The sequence below is a fragment of the Sorex araneus genome, chromosome 3, assembly GCF_027595985.1.
Source record: "Sorex araneus isolate mSorAra2 chromosome 3, mSorAra2.pri, whole genome shotgun sequence".
NCBI lineage: Eukaryota > Metazoa > Chordata > Mammalia > Eulipotyphla > Soricidae > Sorex > Sorex araneus.
Genome location: NC_073304.1, coordinates 86,570,990 through 86,589,751, shown reverse-complemented (window position 1 = coordinate 86,589,751; position 18,762 = coordinate 86,570,990). Strand labels below are relative to the sequence as shown.

Genomic DNA, 18,762 nt, shown 5'->3' with positions numbered 1-18,762 from the left:
TCAAGCTTGTAAAGATCTCACTTCTAGAAGACAGAGAGATAATACAGTGAGTGCAGAGCATTTGCCTTGCGCATGGTCAACTTGGGTTCATTCCCCAGTATCCCACATGGTCTTCTGAGTACCACCAGGAGTCATTCCTGAATGCAGAGCCAAGAGTAACCCCTGAGCATCACCAGGTGTGGCACCCCCCAAAAAAAATACTAATCTCCCAGATTAATATTTCTGGTGGCATGCTGACCTTGGAATCTAAATTGTATGAATAGCAAGATTTCTAAGACGATTCAACAACATTTTCACTGAGGTTTGAGGTTCTGCTCTAAAAAGCAAAAGAGCAAAAGCATACCTGCACAGGAGCCCTCCTTTGTGTTCAGATCCAAATCTGAGGAATGTTGTCATATAATCGAGTCATTTTTTTCTGGATGGCAAACGTTCCAAGATTGAATTAGCTGGCAGGGAATGGAGAGCCTCTAAAGACCATTAGCACTATCTACTATTCTTTTCCATCTTCTTTCCTGAATTCCTCATTAACCAAAATACTCTCCAGCTACTAACCCCGCTCCATTATAGAGCTGTGCCTCTTACTGTGAAGCTCGTTCCAACTGTGTATTTTTTGCCCCTCTTTGGTTATCAAGCCCATTAAAGAACCACCCCAAGACAGAAACAGTTAAATATATAAACTACTGTAAAGATGTGTGCCTTGATGTGCTTAAGTAGACCAGCTTCACCTCATTAGCCCAAGGCCTCTCCCAAGCCTTGAAAGGAGGTTTGGGGCCAGAGTGATAGTACAGCAGGGAAAGTGTTTGCCATGCATGCAGCTGATCCGGGTTTGATCCCCGGCCTTCCATATGGTCCCCTGAGCACTGCCAGGAGTAATTCCTGAATGCAGAGCGAAGAGTAGCCCCTTAGTATTGCCGTGGGTGACCCAAAAAGCAAAAAAGAAAAAGAAAGGGGGTTGGGCTCTCATTTGCTCTAAGAATAAGATGCCACATGCAGGGGCTGGAGTGATAGCATAGCGGGTAGGCCATTTGTCTTGCACGCTGCCGACCCGGGTTCGATTCCTAGCATCCCATATGGGCACCGCCAGGAGTACCGCCAGGAGTAATTCCTGAGTGCAGAGCCAGGAGTAACCCCTGTGCATCGCCAGGTGTGACTCAAAAACCAAAAAAAAAAAAGATGCAACATGCAGTACACCAGCCATAACAAACTTGGTGCTGAGATACCCAGCTAGAGGTGAGAACTAGCTGTGAGAATCTTGCAATTAAAAAAATATGACCACAGAAAATTAATATCATTTCCTAAGTGCAGAGATATACTTTTCCAGTAGGGAACTTTTTTTATATGGGGAATATAACCAATAGTGCTCATGAATTACTCCCAACAATGCTCAGGACATGTGGTAGAAAGACTCTAGAAATCTAGGGGCTTCTGTCATGCACTCCAACCCTTTGAGCCCTCTCTCTGGACTTGTGTTAAGATTTAAGTAAGTATTTCAACAGATGGAATTTCCCACCCCTCCCCAAACATCTTTGTTAATGATGCATTTGTTACATGCATTCATTGTTCTAACGCCAATCCCACCACCAGTGTGACCGTCCCTCCACTATTGTCCCCATTTTCCCAACTACACCCCAAGCCTGCCAAATGGATATTTGTTTAAGTATAATCCCAGGTTGGGGCACAGAGAAATTCAGTGCTTATTTGAAATTGTAACCTTTTTTATTTTTCCCTCATTTTGTTTGTGGTCCACTCTCCTTGGTGCTAGGGTCTACTTCCAACTCTGTTACTCAGGTTGTTCCTGGCCGTGTTTGCTCCAGCAGTGCTCACGGAACCATGCAGTGCCAGTGCTCAGTGCTCAAACCTAGGCCTTTTACATGCAGAGCATGTGCTCAGCACATTGAACTGGCTCTTCAGCACTGGAATTGTAACTTTTTATTCTTTTTTTTTTTTTTCTTTTTGGGTCACACCCGGCTATGCACAGGGGTTAGTCCTGGCTTTGTACTCAGAAATCACTCCTGGCGGTGCTGAGGGGACCATATGGGATGCTGGTAATGGAACCCGGGTGGGCTGCGTGCAAGACAAATGCTCTACCCGCTGTGCTATTGCTCCAACCCCTGGAATTATAACTTTTAAGTGTGGAGTTAAGTCCTCTCTGTTGGCTCTTTTGAATTATGTATTATTTGCTTTTGTTTTATGGGAATCGAACCTAGGGCCTCAAACATGCAAGACAAGTGCTCTACTGCTGAGCCACATCCTGGTCCCTATTTCTCTAAAAAGTTACACTTCCTTGTAAATGATGTCAAGAACATCCTATGTTGTTGACATAGGATGTCTTGTCTTCTGTCTCAAGCTGATGCTTTGGCCTCCAGGGACGCATTTTCTGATAGGAGACGGAAGCTTAGGCTATAAATTCAAGGACTTTGATCAGCAATGACTTTGAGGGGAGAAATATAAGGGCAAGTGTTGCCTAAGGAAAACTGGGTTTTCCATAGCTATGAGACACCTTTTTGGAGGCTTTAATTTTGGGGTTTTTTTTTATAAACTCTAATCTGCAGGTTGCCCTCAATTTACTTTAACTGGAAAAAAATTTTAATTTGCAAAATAAGGTTCCTCTAATTTTTCAAATCGTTTTCTCCTCATTCATGATGTGACTTTACACCAGTATGGACGAGGTAGAAGGTGAATAGATGCTTGTGAGAATTAGAGTACAGTGGCTTGCATCAGATTTATTATATGCTTTTCCTCTGATTGGCAGGAATATATGGTTTACAGGAAGCATACCTACATGAGGCTTGATGGGTCATCCAAGATCTCGGAGAGGCGGGACATGGTTGCTGATTTTCAGAACAGGTAATTTAAAAGGAGTTATAAGAATTCTCATTGTGACTTTGCTCTATCAGTGGCTATCTCTGGGTGTTGGCTTGGAGTTAACTTTTAGTTTCTGTTTTCTTACTTTGTAAATGTGAAAGAGAAATCTTTTCCTTTTTTTTTTTTTCAACTTTCCCTGTACAGTTTGTAATAGCATAGGATATCATGACAAATTGTAGTCCTATGCAGTCTGTTAGCTGGCAACTCTCTGTAGAGTCCTTCTCCCACCTGATATGAGCCTATGAAATTTCAAATGCTGCCTGCTGTATGTTGATGACTAACAGAGCCATAATTATCCTAAGTGCATGTTCTCACTATAATAAGCAGAGTCCGGTTACTGCTCTCTCCAAGGAGAAAACCAAACTCCACTAGCGACAGGTCTGCTGAGCTCCTTCATCCTTCAATTTCTTCCTTAGTTCCAAAGAACTAAACAATAGAACAGATCATAATGTTCTCTAAATCAGAGCAGTTTTGAAATTTTCTAGTCTCTAATTATGTAGTCTGTTGATATGTAGTGTTAATTATTGGGAAGAAAACTGAAAACACAAAGCCATTTTTATTTTGGTTACAATTTTTATTTTTAAAACATGATATGGTTTACTTTAGATATTAAATAAATTAGCATAAAACAAATCCATAGTTAAACATAAAATGTCCTCTGGTCCAGAATTTTTATTCTCTCTCAGTCCTTTGCAGTGACATACAGGCAAGGAGGCATGTCCTGATGTTTTGGTTTACAGTTAGGCCATTCACACCTAAACTGAAATGATGCATCAGAATTCAAGTTACCTTCAAGGAAGATCTGCTTTAGACCTGCTTCAGTTTTCTACCTAGGAGAGGTTGTATGATTATAACCTCACTTCCCACTTAGAGAAGCTCCTGGCAGATTCTTGGTTTATTCTATATATGTATAAAAATAATGGTTCCTGGACTGGGGAGAAGGTCAAAGTGTTGGAGTACATGGTTTGCCTGCACGGGACTCCAAGCTCAATCCCTGTACTGTAGGATTTCTACTCAGCACTGCAGGAGTGATCCTGATAGTCACTAGCAGTGTTGGGCCCGAGACAAGAACCTTAAGCTCCGACCTGGCATTGCTGGGCTGAGTATAGCTGGGGAGTGACCAAGCACTACTAGAGAGACCACTATTTAAAAAATAAATAAATAGGGGCTGGAGCGATAGCCCAGCGGGTAAGGCGTTTGCCTTGCACGCAGCCGACCCGGGTTCTAATCCCAGCATCCCATATGGTCCCCTGAGCACCGCCATGGGTAATTCCTGAGTGAAGAGCCAGGAGTAACCCCTGTGCATCGCCGGGTGTGACCCCCCCCCCAAAAAAAATAAATATAAATAAATAAATAAATAAATAAATAAATAAGGGGCTGGAGTGATAGCACAGTGGGTAGGGCGTTTGCCTTGCACACAGCCAACCCAGGTTCGAGTCCCAGCGTCCCATATGGTCCCCTGAGCACCACCAGGAGTAATTCCTGAGTGCAGAGCCAGGAGTAACCCCTGTGCATTGCCAGACCCAAAAAACAAAAAAAAAAAAATTATATATATATGTATGTGTATATATGTGTGTGTGTGTGTGTGTGTGTGTGTGTGTGTGTGTGTGTATAGTAGTGGCTACTTACCCTCACCCTTCCCAAAAAATCTGTATACTAGCTCTTCATCTTTGATTATGAAATCATATGAAATGTATTTTACTATCTTGAAGGCTCCAGCAGACAAGAATCTTTGTACAAAATCTGCAGATTCTCTTTTCCGGGGTTGCCAGCACCTCTTCAGTGGGACTTACTGAGGTGTCATGAGTTTTATGTTAGAACAAAAGACATTAAAACGACTGGAGCGATGGTACAGTGGACAAGGCACTTGCCTTGCATGCCTCGGACCCAAGTTTGATCCCAGGCATCTCATATGGTCCTCCTGAGCCCCACCAAGAGTGTTCTCTGAGCTCAGAGCCAGGAGTAAGCCCTGAGAACTGCTAAGTACGGTCCCAAGAATGAAAAGAAAAAAAAAGTGTTTCACTTTAAACACTTTGTGTTGATTTTCCACTGATGTTTGGTACTAGATTTGGTAGCTCATTAATGCACTATAGCACTGTCATCCTGTTGTTCATCGATTTGCTTGAATGGGCACCAGTAACGTTTCCATTGTGAGGCTTCTTGTTACTGTTTTTGGCATATCAAATGCGCCACGGAGAGCTTGCCAGGCTCAGCTCATTAATAGGGAAACTTTTTTCCAGTAATAATTGAGTGGGCATATAATAAAATCGTATTAGTAAAGCTTTGAGAAATATTTAGTAAATGTAAAAATCACCTAGGGCAGTGGCATAAAGGCTGTTGTGCATGTTTTGTGTGAAGGACAGGGTTCGACCCCCAGAGAACCACATGGTTCCCCAGGCACCACCAGGGAGCAACCCCAAGTTGAGAATAGCCCCAGAGCACCACTGGGTGTGACTGAGGAACAAAGAAGCAACAACAACAACAAAAAAAAACTTCCACAGTTCCATTGCAGTTAATATGTTGGCATGTTGCCCTACTTTTTTTGTTCTTTATTTTGGGCCATACTTGATGGTAGTCAGGGACTGCTCATGGCTCAGTGTTCAGGGACCATGTCATGCTAGGACTTGAATCCAGCTTCCTGCATGCAAAATATGAACTTTACCCATTGAGCTATCTCTCTGGCATAGCACTGTACTTTTTTTTTTTTTTGCTTTTTGGGTCACACCTGGTGATGCACAGGGGTTACTCCTGGCTCTGCACTCAGGAATTACCCCTGGCGGTGCTCAGGGGACCATATGGGATGCTGGGATTCGAACTCGGGTCGGCCACGTGCAAGGCAAACGCCCTACCCGCTGTGCTATCGCTCCAGCCCCGCACTGTACATTTTTAAACGTGTGTGTTTTATTTACATGTTTATATCATATTGTAGATAAAATTGTTCTGATTTTTCTTACTAACCATGTATCATGAGTATTTTCACATACCGTTTCAGGAATCCAGAAGCTAGAGAGAGAACTCAAAGGGCTAGTGCACAGGGCCATAGTGCACTTGGTAAGGTGTTTGCCTTACCTCAGCCTCGGTTCAGTCCCCAGCATCCCATATGTGTTCCCAAGCTCTGCCAAGAATGTACAGAGCCAGGAGTAATCCCTGAGCATCACTGGGGTGGCCAAAAACAAAAATACACAAAACAAAGTACTAAGTAAGTACAGCACAGCGGGTAGGGCGTTTGCCTTGCACGTGGCCAACCCGGGTTCCATTCCTCCGCCCATCTCGGAGAGCCCGGCAAGCTACCGAGAGTATCTCGCCCACATGGCAGAGCCTGGCAAGCTCCCCGTGGCATATTCGATATGCCAAAAACAGTAATAAGTCTCACAATGGAGACATTACTGGTGCCCACTCGAGCAAATCGATGAGCAACGGGATGACAGTGAAAGTGATACAGTGATAAAACAAAGGACTGGCACCCATGATTGGCATGTACAAGGCCCAGGTTTGAGCTCCTGAGCACTGTGTCAGGCGTAACCCCTGAGCACCACTGGATATCACCCAGAGACCAAAATAAAAGGCCTAATCATTTTTCATTCCTCCCAGGGAGTTCAAAACAAGAAAATATCCAGTCTACTCTCCTTGGTTAATGTATATGTATAAAGCTTTTTCAGTACTTAATTTTTTTAATATAGATTCAACCAAGGGAAATTGCTGGGGCAAAGGCTAAAACATTTAAAACTTTTTTTTTTTTTTAATTGCTGACCAAGGTTGTTCCTTAGCAGTAGAATGCTTGCATATGAAGACCTTGCTTATCTATCCACAGCAGTGGAAGAAGAGAGAAATGGTGATTTAGATCCCAGCCCAAGCTAGAGGCACTGTAGCTTGATGATATCTAATGATTGGGATTTCTGAGTTGTAGCACTACCGCTTTTCCAGTTGACCCTAATCCCAGAAAGCTGCACTGTGGAACCCAGAGCTCAGTATATTTTACAGTAACAGTAGGGGGGAAAATTAGTAGATGCATCTCATTTGTTATTGCAATAGTTTTTTCTTTTTTAATACTTAGCTCTCAGGGCTAGAGAGATAGCATAGTGGGCAGGGAGGCCTTGCATGCAGCTGGCCCTAGAGAGTGCACAGCGGGTAAGCACCACAGGAGACCCTGCCAGGAGTAAGAAGCCTGGCCGGCCGTAGCAAGGAGCTAGAGGCCAGAGTAAGAGACCAACCTGGGTTTGATCCCCAGCACCCTCTGTGTTACCCCGAGCACAACCGGGTGTGGTCAAAAAACAAAAACAGTTCATACCAAAATGAGAATTATTTAGGGAACAATGCTATTTATTCACTGAATAGATTTCAATATTCATTTTTAAATCAATCATTTTAACAGCCTACATTTAGTATTTAGACATGCTGTTAAGATCATAATGAAAAATAGACTGAAATCTCCTTTAGAATTGAGATTATAGCTGAGCCATAATCTCCTTTTCTTCATGTATACATCTAAACTATGCCTTTGCTAATAAGAAACTTATCAAGGAAGATGATTCCAGATGGGTAAAAAGTTCTCAACTTATAAATCTAAGTGCTGCAGTAGCTCAGTAAGGGAGAGGTGGGGGGGGGGGAATGCAGGTGTTTTTGAAAACAAAAAACATGCCTTGCCAAATATTTTCATTATTATTAATGAAAATACATCAAAAGAAAAAATTGTAGTTTTATCTGGAAAGCCCTGTGCCTCTAAGGTCAGCCAGAGTAAACAAGAACGCCTATAAAAAGCCATTTACATTCCCTTCATACAAGATTTATTTATGAGGGATCCTTCCAGGAAAGAGTCTGACTGAGACTAAAGACTGTTTGGCCAGGATGTCCTGACTGGGCAGCACTTAGAGCATGTGACCAGTGCGTGCTCCTAGAAGCCATTCACAAGGTCCTGCTCTGTTGTGCCGTGGCCTTTGCTTCCTTTCCTCCTGCCCCAGGACATTTACCTGACGGAGCCTTTCTGTTATCCTTCTAGTATCAGGAACCTTTTGGAAAACATGGGTGATAAGTGTCATGTGGGTTTTTCCTTTCATTCTCTCTTGGTTGTTCCCTTGAGATTTTAGAGTAGGCTGCATACCAAGCAGTATTCCGGCATTTCAGTGCAAAGTGGTCTCCATGGATCATTAAAAAAGAATGAGGTCTAGGCATATCTGCTCTGTGATTACATAGACCCCCTTCGTAGGCCTTCCAGAACCCACCCTGGACTCTGGGAGGCCTGGTTGGAGAGCTTGAGATTCTTAATCCACCCCCTAGAGGGCACTCAAACCACCATGTTGTTGCCTTCTGGGATTCTCCTTTTAGTCAGAGCCCCCTCCCCCCCCCCCCCCCCCCCCCCGCTCCAAGAGTAAATTCATACTATTAACTCTAGATTTAATAAGTAGAAACTGGACTGGGGATGTAACTCAGTGGAGAGCACTTGGCGTTGCATTGTGAAGCTCTTGGTTCAATACCTGGCACCACCAAAAAAAGTTTGATTTTGATGATGTGTTTTTTTTTGGGGGGGGCGGGGGGTCCCTCTGTGTCTGTGCGTGTGCGTGTGTGTGTCTGTGTCTGTGTGTCTGTTTCAGGCCACACTCAGCAGTATTCAGAGCTTATGCCTCGATCTGCACTCAGGCCTCCCTCTGAGTCCTGGGTTCTGGATAGCCTTTGAGGGGGGTCTATGTAATCACGGAGCAGGTGCTGGGAATCACCACAATCAGCCACATGCAAGGCAGACATACTACCTACTCGACTATCTCTCCAGCCTGAGGATTTTATTTATAAATAATACAACTGTATGATCCCAGGAGAAAACTAATGTCTTAACAACCCCTTTCCCATAATCCAGATTTTTCCATTATAGTGTGACATAATGGTAATGGATTCAATTAATTCAATTACCTTGAATGCAGCTGAACCTTGCTGCTTACCATCTGCTTCATCAAAAGGCAGTTCTCAGTATGTAGTTAATATCTAAAAGAAACTTTTTTCCACAGTTGTCTATTTGTATTTCTAAGTGTTGCCTTTATTCCTTTCCCTGGTATTTATTTTGTTTTGATTTTGTTTCATGTATTTTGTTGTTGTTGTTGATTGGTTGTTTTTTGGATTACACCCTCGGTGCCCAGAGCATACTCCTGACTCTACACTTAGGGATCACTCCTGGTGGGCTCAGGGGACCATTTGGAATGCTGGGGATCAAACCCAGGTCAGCAATGTATAAGACAAGCATCCTACCCTCTATACTATCTCCAATCCATGGTGGGGTTTTTTTTCTATATTAATTCCTCTTTGAAAGTCATTCTCCCATCTTTGGACTTCACTCCCTGGCTTTCCAGATATTTTTTTTCCAGTGCCAGGGTTCAAACTGTTTTATACAGTTCTCCCACCAAGCTACATGTTACATATCTGGCTACATCCTCTCTCACTCCCTGTCCCATCCCCCCATCCCTTTCCCATGTCCCACCTCCTGCTCAGACTCTGGTCTCTCTCACAAGTCTCAGAAAGAAGCCTCTGGATCAAGCCTGAGAGAGCTGAATGGGGGAGAGCTGTCTTCTTAGTCTTTCCTTTATGTCATCAAATCCAATTAACTTTCATTTGCACGGTAACATTTAACAACAGAAGATGACATCTTATAAATTAGAAGAAAGTACGGTCTTAAACTTCATGAGAAAATTCAAGGATAAGTGAGTAGAATTTTTGTGAGAATACAGAACCTTTGGGATTGTGCCCTACAGAAGCCTGCAGGTGTGCTCTCTTACCTTCAGAAAAGTTGTATTTAATGCAGTGCAAATAATAGATTTGTGATTAACCAGGCTAGTGACTAACCCGGATGCTTATTTCAAAATAACTCCTTCGCTGATAATCATGTTTGCTGTTCATATGTCATCAGTTAGTCACTTCAGTTATATTCGGAGCATGCTCATTGTATGGTACAGGAAACAGAACCTTTAGCAGTCACATGGGTTGGTTTTTTTTTTTTTTCCCTTTACCAAGGAAAAACAGCATCATGGGTGAGAACATCCTCGTACCAATCTTTTTCCATTTATTTTTACTGGAACTCATAGAATAATGTTCATTTTATGTTGGGAATTAGTGCCACATCTGAATTTCAGTACGTGGTCACATGACCTGTGATGCATTGTATATTATAGGTTTTGTTTTTTTGTTTTTTATTGAATCACCATGAAAAAAAGGGGTGGCATGGGATTGCAGCTCAGTTCACAGTCTAGAGGCATTTCTGTAAGAAGCCACTGGGTGTCGAAATTAGTAGGCTTCTGGGATCATGGTCTTTTAGGAGCAGAGGAGCTGTTCATGTGCGTCCGCTCCGGTTCTCATCTGGTCAGAGAGCGTGTCAGTAACGCCCCCCAGCACTGTAGTCTTAAAGAAAAAGAAATTAGCTTGATTCAGAGGACTCTAAAGTTTAGCTCACGAATATTTGTGCTTGTTGGGGAATCACTCCTGGTGGTGCTGGGAGGAGCACTCAGTGGTAGGTAGGGATTAAACCAAGTCCCCATGCATGCAAGCCTGTGTTCGGCTCGTTAAGCTATCTCTGCAGCCCGTGTAATTTCTTTTTCTTAGAAATGTTTTTGAAAAATCAGTGTGGATGACAAGACTAAGAAAATGCAAGATAATCTTAAAATACATTTGTTATCTGTAAGAACTGGCTTCAACTCCTTATTTTGTGACTGTGCATAGATAAGTTTTAAATCAAAACTGCTTTTTTGTCCTTTAACAGGGCTTTACTTCTAGAAGATATTTAGTAAATATTGCCTGCATGAATGACAGTAGCACCTTCTGGTTTAGGATATAGGGGCTGGGGAGAGAGTCAAATAGGTAAATGCATGCTTTGCATTCTTGAGACCTGGAATTCAATTCCTTGACACACCATATTTGCTGCCCCTGCTCTCTAGCACTACTGGTTTGACCCTAGTGCCCTCTCCCCAGTACCAGCAACACCATAGCTCTGGGCCCAAGCATCAGACTGTCAGACCCACATCACAGGGTCTGGTCCCCTGTGCACTCCTAGAGATGAAATAATAATAATAATAATAATAATAATAATAAACTAAGTTAAAATAATAGAACCGTGCGGGATTATGGTATAGTGGTTGTGGCCCTTGCTTTGCACGCAACCAATCTGGGTTCAGTACCTGGAACCCATATGATTCTCTGAGCCCAACATGTGTGATTGGTGAGCATCAAAAATAAAAATGTGACACAAAAATAAAAAGTAAAATAAAAGAACTGGACTATAAATAGCTTAATTGGCTAAACATTTTGCCTTCAGGATCCCCAGGTTTTAATCCCCAGCACCACATGCGCTCCCAGCACTTCTAGAAGTGACCCCAAGCACTACCAACTGTAACCCCCAAGCCCCCAAAAAAATTAAATAAAAGGGACTGGGGTGATAATACAGCGGACAGGACACTTGTCTTCCATGCGACCAATCAGTTTCAATCCTCAACACCTTTATGGTCCCCCAAGCTCTGTCAAGACTGACCCCTGATCAGTCCTTCTGGGGTCCTGGCTGTCATGCCCACAAACTGCATCCAGCTGCTCTTTAAGCACATTAACAGCCATGATCCAGAGATTTATATATGAATCTCAGAACCAACCAGCTCCTGGAGGGATGACTCTGGATCCCAGTTATTTAAATTCTTATGATCCCAGGAGCGTGCAGCTGCTTTTCGTGGCTGCACGATATATCATACTCTTTTGTTATTGTTGTTGTTGTTGTTGTTGTTGTTGTTGAATCACTGTGAGATAGACCCTTACAGACATATTATACTATTCCTAACAAGAAATTCAGAATAAATTATCTATCATCTGCCTATAGGGCAGACTTGAATGGTGGTGGGAAACTTAGAAATACTAGTGGTGGGAAGATGTAATGGTGATTGTATTGGTGTTGAAAGATTGAATGTGATCAATTATTGTCAACAACTTTATGATAATAAAAAAATTTTTTTAAATTATTTTTTTTTAATTTTATTTATTTTTAATTAGAGAATCACCGTGAGGGTACAGTTACAGATTTATACACTTTTGTGCTTATACTTCCCTCATACAAAGTTCGGGAACCCATCCCTTCACCAGTGCCCATTCTCCACCACCCGTAAACCCAGCATCCCTCCCACCCTCCCAATAAAATTTTTTTTAAGGCTGATCCCTGAGCCCAGATCCAGGAATAAGCTCTAAACACTGCCCATTGTGCCCCAATATATCTGATCATTTCTATGTATGAATTGTTGGCATTCATCAAAAAAATTCCTTAAGTGTAGACTACCTTCATGGATTCATCCCAAATTTACTACATAGAAATCATGATATAGATCTTAGTCCTAACATTGTCATTTTCTGGGTCTACTCATCTTTCTTTTTTTTTGGCTTTTTGGGTCACACCTGGCGATGCACAGGGGTTACTCCTGGCTCTGCACTCAAGAATTACCCCTGGCCGTGCTCAGGGGACCATATGGAATGCTGGGATTTGAACCCGGGTCGGCCGCATGCAAGGCAAATGCCCTACCCGCTGTGCTATCTCTCCAGCCCCTATCTTCTCATCTTAAAGTGAATGCTTCAGAACTATAATTATTAGCTCCCAGTTATTGGAAGTCATGGTTTGAGACTGGAGGGAAAACCCCAGCAAATTCTGATTTATTCCCAACGGGATAACAGTGCTACAGTGCTACATAAATTAAGATTGGTTTGGCATACTGAAAATATGACTCTTGGAGTCTGAGAACAGGTTCTCTGAGTGCCTGCCTTAGATATAAGTTTGAATCCTGGGTACCTTTGTGATACCTCATATACCTCAAGTGTAAACCCTGGACAGCACAAGTCCAAGAAAGGGCAGTGATGGGGAAAATGTGACTGTAGCGTAGACTCTACTTCTATAACATTTCTGTTGCATTTCATACATTTGAGGTGGGGATGTTTTTTTGTTTTTGTTTGGCTTTTCGGGAAATACCCAGCGATGCTCATGGGTTACTCGTGGCTTTGCTCAGGGGACCATATGGGATGCCGGGATTGAAACAGGGTTGGCTGTGTGCAAGGCAGACATCCAACCCACTGTACTATCACTCCAACCCCTGCATTTCATACATTTTTATAAAACACATTGCCTATCAGTATCAGTGAGCAGCAAAAATGTATCTGTAAATCGGAGGATGGTTGCGGTGGTTTGATTTCAGCAACCAAGCACTGGAACAAAATATTGCCAAATATCCAGCAGGACTGGCAAACCTGCAAACTCTGCCAGCCCTAGATATTGTCTCTTTCCACAATGCCATAGTTCCTTTTTCATTTTTTTCTCTTAACATTATTCCTTCCTCTTCTCCAGGAATGACATCTTTGTGTTCCTGCTAAGCACACGAGCTGGAGGATTGGGTATCAACCTCACTGCTGCAGATACGGTAAGTAATGAGCACAGCTAGATACCAGTTATACATATTTTCTATTTTTTTTTCTTTTTGGGTCACACCTGGCGATGCACAGGGGTTACTCCTGGCTCTGCACTCAGGAATCACTCCTGGAGGTGCTCAGGGGACCATATAGGATGCTGGGAATCAAACCCGGGTCGACCGCATGCAAGGCAAACGCCCTACCCGCTGTGCAATTGCTCCAGCCCCCACATATTTTCTATTTATAAGTATGTTGTTTAATACTATTTTTTGCTTACAATTTAAACTTCTTTGCCTCCTAACAGATACACTTTACATAGAACTGCAACATTTTAGCTTTTTCTTTCAGATTTATCTCTCCTCTTGGAATATGTTTCTTTTTTTTTTTTTTTTTTTGCTTTTTGGGTCACACCCAGCAATGCTCAGGGATTACTCCTGGCAGTGCTTGGGGGACCATATGGGATGCCAGGGATCGAACCCGGGTTGGCCGTGTGCAAGGCAAACGCCCTACCCGCTGTGCTATCGCTCCGGCCCCTGGAATACGTTTCTTATACAATCATTCAACAAATATTATTATATGTCTATTGTATGTCTGATGCAATCTAAAAATGGAGAGTGTTGGGACCAGAGATAGAGTACAGTTGATTTGTATGTGATTGCCCCAGTTTGATTCCTAACACCACATCTAGTCCTCCTAAATACAGAGTCGGGAATAGTTTCAAGCATTGCCAGGTGTAGACCCCAAAAAAAATTTTTTTTCAATGGAGAGTATCCATGAATAAACAACCTAAACGAAAAAAACTAATTTAGAGGCCACGGATGTTCCTCAGTATTAAGCACTTGACTTTGGTTCTATTTCCTGCACCACAGTGGTTGGGGAGAAGTGGGGGGTCCAAATCCTGCAATATTCAGGGCTTACTCCTGACTCTATACTCAGGGATCACTCCTGGCAGTGCTCAGGGGACCATATGAGATACCAGGGATTAAACCCGGGTCAGCCATGTGCACAGCAGGTGCCCTACTCAGCTGTGTTATCATTCCAGCCCCAGGTCTTTAATTTTGTAACCTTTATCTGCCTTCTCAGCCTACTTGTCAAGACTACTTCCTCTTCCAAAATTTATATTTCCTGAACACACCATGGTATATTACATTGTTGCATAAATGTTCCCTCTGCATAGATCATCCTCTTGGAAACTAAATGTTCTTGAAGCCCCATGTGACCAAGAGTTGAATGTTTCATATGGGCTCAGGTTGGAGAGAAGAATTTAGGGAGAATGGTAGAAACAGGATTTTAATTAAGAAGTAAATCAGTGGGATTTGCTATAGCTTGAATGCCAAGCATGTTCTCAACTCAGGGCTTTGTACTTATCTCCTCTGCCTGGAATGCTTGCTTTCTGCCAGGTGCCTATTGGCTGGCTTCCTCACTTTCTTCCAGTTGTGGCTCTGATGTCACCTTACTGACTAGTCTAACTGCAGTCAGCAGTAGGTGAAACAGAATGAGAGAGAGTGTGTTGTGAAAGGAGTATTACAGAAACATTCTTAAATGGTAAAAAAAAAAATAAATTTAAGGGGGAGATCTGCATCATACTTCCAGGGTTTTCATAGCTTAACCTTGTGTGTGCTGGATAAGGAGCTCTTAACAGCCACAAACTCCAAAGTAGCCCCCTAAACTTCACAAAGGATTAAAGTAGGAATTCTATTTTTATCCTGGGAGCCAGGAAGAGGCCCCGAATATTCTGACTTATCAATTCCCAAAAATTACACATTTAATTTTGAGAAGGGGCTTTGAGACATCACTTGTAAGTTAGAACTTCCTGGAATACTGGGGAAAACGCAGTGGAAATGAATCCCTGAGCTATGCTTTGGATGGAGTTGAATGATTCTCTGCCTGTGTCTGAATAGAGAAGCAGCAGACTTAGCTGCTTGCCTGGCAGTTTTCCTTTACCCTAAGATTTATTTTGCTTTGGAAGATCCCTAGGACCATTTATGGATAATAAGTAAGAGGTTAGTCAACCCCAAATATTAGGGGAAAACAGAATGTCTTAGGTTTGCGAATGCATCCATAAACATGTATTTGTAAATAATGGGACTCTGGCCCCTTCGGGAGCCAAGACTTGACCACATGATTGACGACAGCTGCCCTGCAGTGTCTGCGTCCTCTCTGCTCTTCTTCCTGGAGTAGTGGCCTCTGTAGTCGGGAAGGATTGTTAGGGATGGTACTGTTTGTTTTGCTTCTGTCAGACCTGTTTCAAATGCTTGCTTGTAGAGGGAGAATGACGAGCTTTTGTCCTTTGGTAGCGATATGAGAAGTCCTGTGTCCCCTGAGACAGCAGGGGACAGCTCTCAACCTCCCAAGGGACTGAACTTCCACCCATTCTTCTGGGGAAAAGAGTCCCACCCTCCAAGTGTTGGTCCAATTCTTTCCGGTTGTTCCTCTCAAAATTTTCCTGTTTTCCATTTCACTCGGCAGCCCCTGAAGTTCACTCTCATTGACCTATATAGCCACCCGTGTCCACTCCATCTCAGCGCTCCCCTGCCCTCCCCCATGCCGGCCCTGCGTGCTGTTTACCACTTGGTGAAGATGCTGACTATTAATATATTTCCCCTTAGTCATTGCTGGGCCACGCTTTCTGACTTTAATCTTTCCTAGTCAAGTCAGTTGTTCTAATCCTTTAATTGTTATTTGTTTTTCTCTAGACTGTCTCACTGAGCTCCATCCATAAACCTGATTACTAAGTATAAGTGGCATCACTGTCCCATTGTGGGGGAGCATTGTCTGCCCCAGCAACCCACCTACATTCCTGTCATGGTCAATTCAGTATTCATTTGACTGTTAGGCTAGATAATAGTCCCACATCTCAAGTGGCTTATAGCTCTTCTGTATTACCTTTAACTTAATGGCTTATACATACTTCATACTCTTTTGCCCTGGATATTTTTCTAATGGACTCTACTCTGCTTCCCAAATCTCCTTTCTCTTTTAATCCACTTAAGTGATGTGATAGTTAACCACTAAATTTGGAGAGTGGGAGCAGGTAATGAAGTTAGATTGTAAACAGATGTCCTCAGTCTTTAATCTTACTCTATATGAACTCTTTCAAAAGAGTGTCAGTTGGGGGGCTGGAGCAATAGAACAGTGAGCAGGGCGTTTGCCTTGCATGCGGCTGACCCAGGTTCAATTCCCAGCATCCTATATGGTCCCCTGAGCACCACCAGGGGTAATTCCTGAGTGCAGAGCCAGGAGTAACCCCTGTGCATCACTGGGTGTGACCCAAAAAAGAAAAGAAAAAAAAAGTGTCAATTGAATCAGACCTGGCTACTGCTGAGTCTTCCAGGAAAAAATGTAAATGTTAAGGAAACGCCTTTGAAATGATTCATTCTATAGGACTTCCCATTGTGAGTTCCATCTGAACCATTGCCTCAGGCTCAGCTAAAGCTCCTACTTTCTGGGTGTGACTTCAGCTCTCATTTTCCACATAGACTGTCATTTTGGACAAGTAACTGGTAGGCTCCCGTTTATGAACTTTGTCTCCTCTTTATTTTTCCTGAGCCTTTAAATTATATTTTCTAAAATTTTGCATATGCTGTTTCAGTTACTCCAGAATGAGTGGTGCTTTGTGTGTAGGAGGTCCAGTCTATTCTCAGCATCCTGCCATCCCTGCCCACCATCCCCCAAGCTCTCCCACGAATGGGCCCCACACTCTGAACTAGGAGTAACCCTTGAGCATTGCAAGCTATGGCCCAAAAACAAACCCCAAAAAGTCTGCATGTGAAATGTAGACCACCGTTGAGAGTCATTCATGTCATTGTGAACATGGCTAGGCGAGGTAGTGCCCCATATTGTCAGCAGCACAGGGTGCATAAGGAGAGTTAGTACTGAATTCACGCCAGTCTCTTCCTAATTTAAAAGATGAAAAGGAACAGAATTTTATGAAAATGTAGTGAAACATATGCATACTAGTGCCAGACACATGATGAGTGCACAACAGAATTTTTGCTATTACTATTTCTAGATTTTATTAAATATTTTTGTTTGGGTTGGGGGGGGCGGTGGTTGCTTTTTCGGGGGGGGTTTATTTATTTATTTATTTTTACTTTTGAGTCACATCTGGTGATACTCAGGGGATATTCCTGGCTCTTCACTCAGGAATCATTCCTAGTGATGCTCTGGGGACCATAGAGGATGCTGGGGATTGAACCCAGGCAAGCAAGGCAAGCACTGTACCCACTGTACTATTGCTTCAGCCACATTTTGGTAATTTTGTTTTAGTTTTATTTTTGTTTGGGGCCTCGCCCAGAGATTCTCAGAGCTCACTCCTGGCAGTGCTCATGAGACTGTATGTACGGTGCCAGGGTTGAGCCAGGATCACCACCTACCAGGCAAGCTCTCTAGCACTGTACTCCCAGCCCCACCATTACTGTTTCTCAGGGACTCATGAGGAATAAGGAAGGGAAATGGAGACATTCTTCCAGGAAAAGAAGGCTTGGACTGAATCTTAAACCAGTAGAGAACAGTCAAGAAATTCTTGGTCAAAAAACAGCATGACATCAACCGATGGAACAGCAGTGAGAAACATTGCAAAGCCCTTTGTGAAAAAAGAGAAGAGCATACTGGTTAGGAGAAAGCAGAAAAGTTAATGGGCTCAGTAGAGCAAGGGCTGATCATTCTGGGTTTGGACTCAGTGTGTTTCGGGTGTTCGTGGCAGAGAGGGAGCAAGCTACCCAGGTGTCAAGGTCAATTAGACTGAAGGAGACGAGAGAGCATTAACACGCCAGACTTGGGTAGTGAGAACTGCCTAGGAGAGGGCCAGTGGAACTGTGGACTGGTGAGGGTTGTTTCCAGTCGTTGACTGAATCTGGCATCGTAGTTGAATATGGAGGAAGACACTTAAGAACCAGAATCTTTTATAACAGTAGCCTCAAAGCTGGAGGACCCAGGACTAGGTAAGCCAGCTTTAGGATACTTGGGATAGGGGAGATTTGTTGCTTGTGCATGCAGTTCAGCAAAGTAAAAGTAGCTTTCAGGGAACCCTTGAAAACATTTCTTCCTTGGAATTCAAGGGACAGGAAATAGCCCTGTTGATGGAATCCAGCCTGACACTGTGGAGAAAGCCAGTGCTGTGTCCCACGAGCTAAGTCTAGTGTGAAACAGCCCGCCACTTACTTAGGTTGTATGATCCTGGATAAATTCTTTGATTCTTCTGTGCCTCAGTTTCCTCATCTGTAAAGAGGGGTATTAGCATTTAAATCATAATAATTGTGGGGTTTTAATACACTAATAATATTTACAGAGTACCTAGGACAATGACTGGCAGTTGTTAAGAACCAAGTGTTAAGTATTAATATTAATAATAGTGTGTGTGTGTGTGTGTGTGTGTGTATTTAGTTTTAGGGCCACACTTGGCAGTGCTCTAGTCTTATTCCTGGCTCTGTATCTGTACTCAGGGTCACTCTTTGGCAGGCTTGGATCATATGGGGTGCTAGAAATCAAACCCAG

At 43.0% G+C, this 18,762-nt stretch overlaps 1 protein-coding gene across 2 annotated transcripts in view; it reads left to right on the top strand.

The window, feature by feature from the left end:
* Window positions 1-18,762, top strand: part of INO80 (INO80 complex ATPase subunit) — a 124,522-nt gene that overhangs the window by 96,092 nt on the left and 9,668 nt on the right. For both annotated transcript variants that reach the window (XM_055133706.1, XM_055133705.1), the window contains exons 28-29: window positions 2,753-2,847; window positions 13,205-13,277. In XM_055133706.1, coding sequence (XP_054989681.1) covers window positions 2,753-2,847; window positions 13,205-13,277 — 168 coding nt within the window. The remainder of the gene's footprint in view (window positions 1-2,752; window positions 2,848-13,204; window positions 13,278-18,762) is intronic.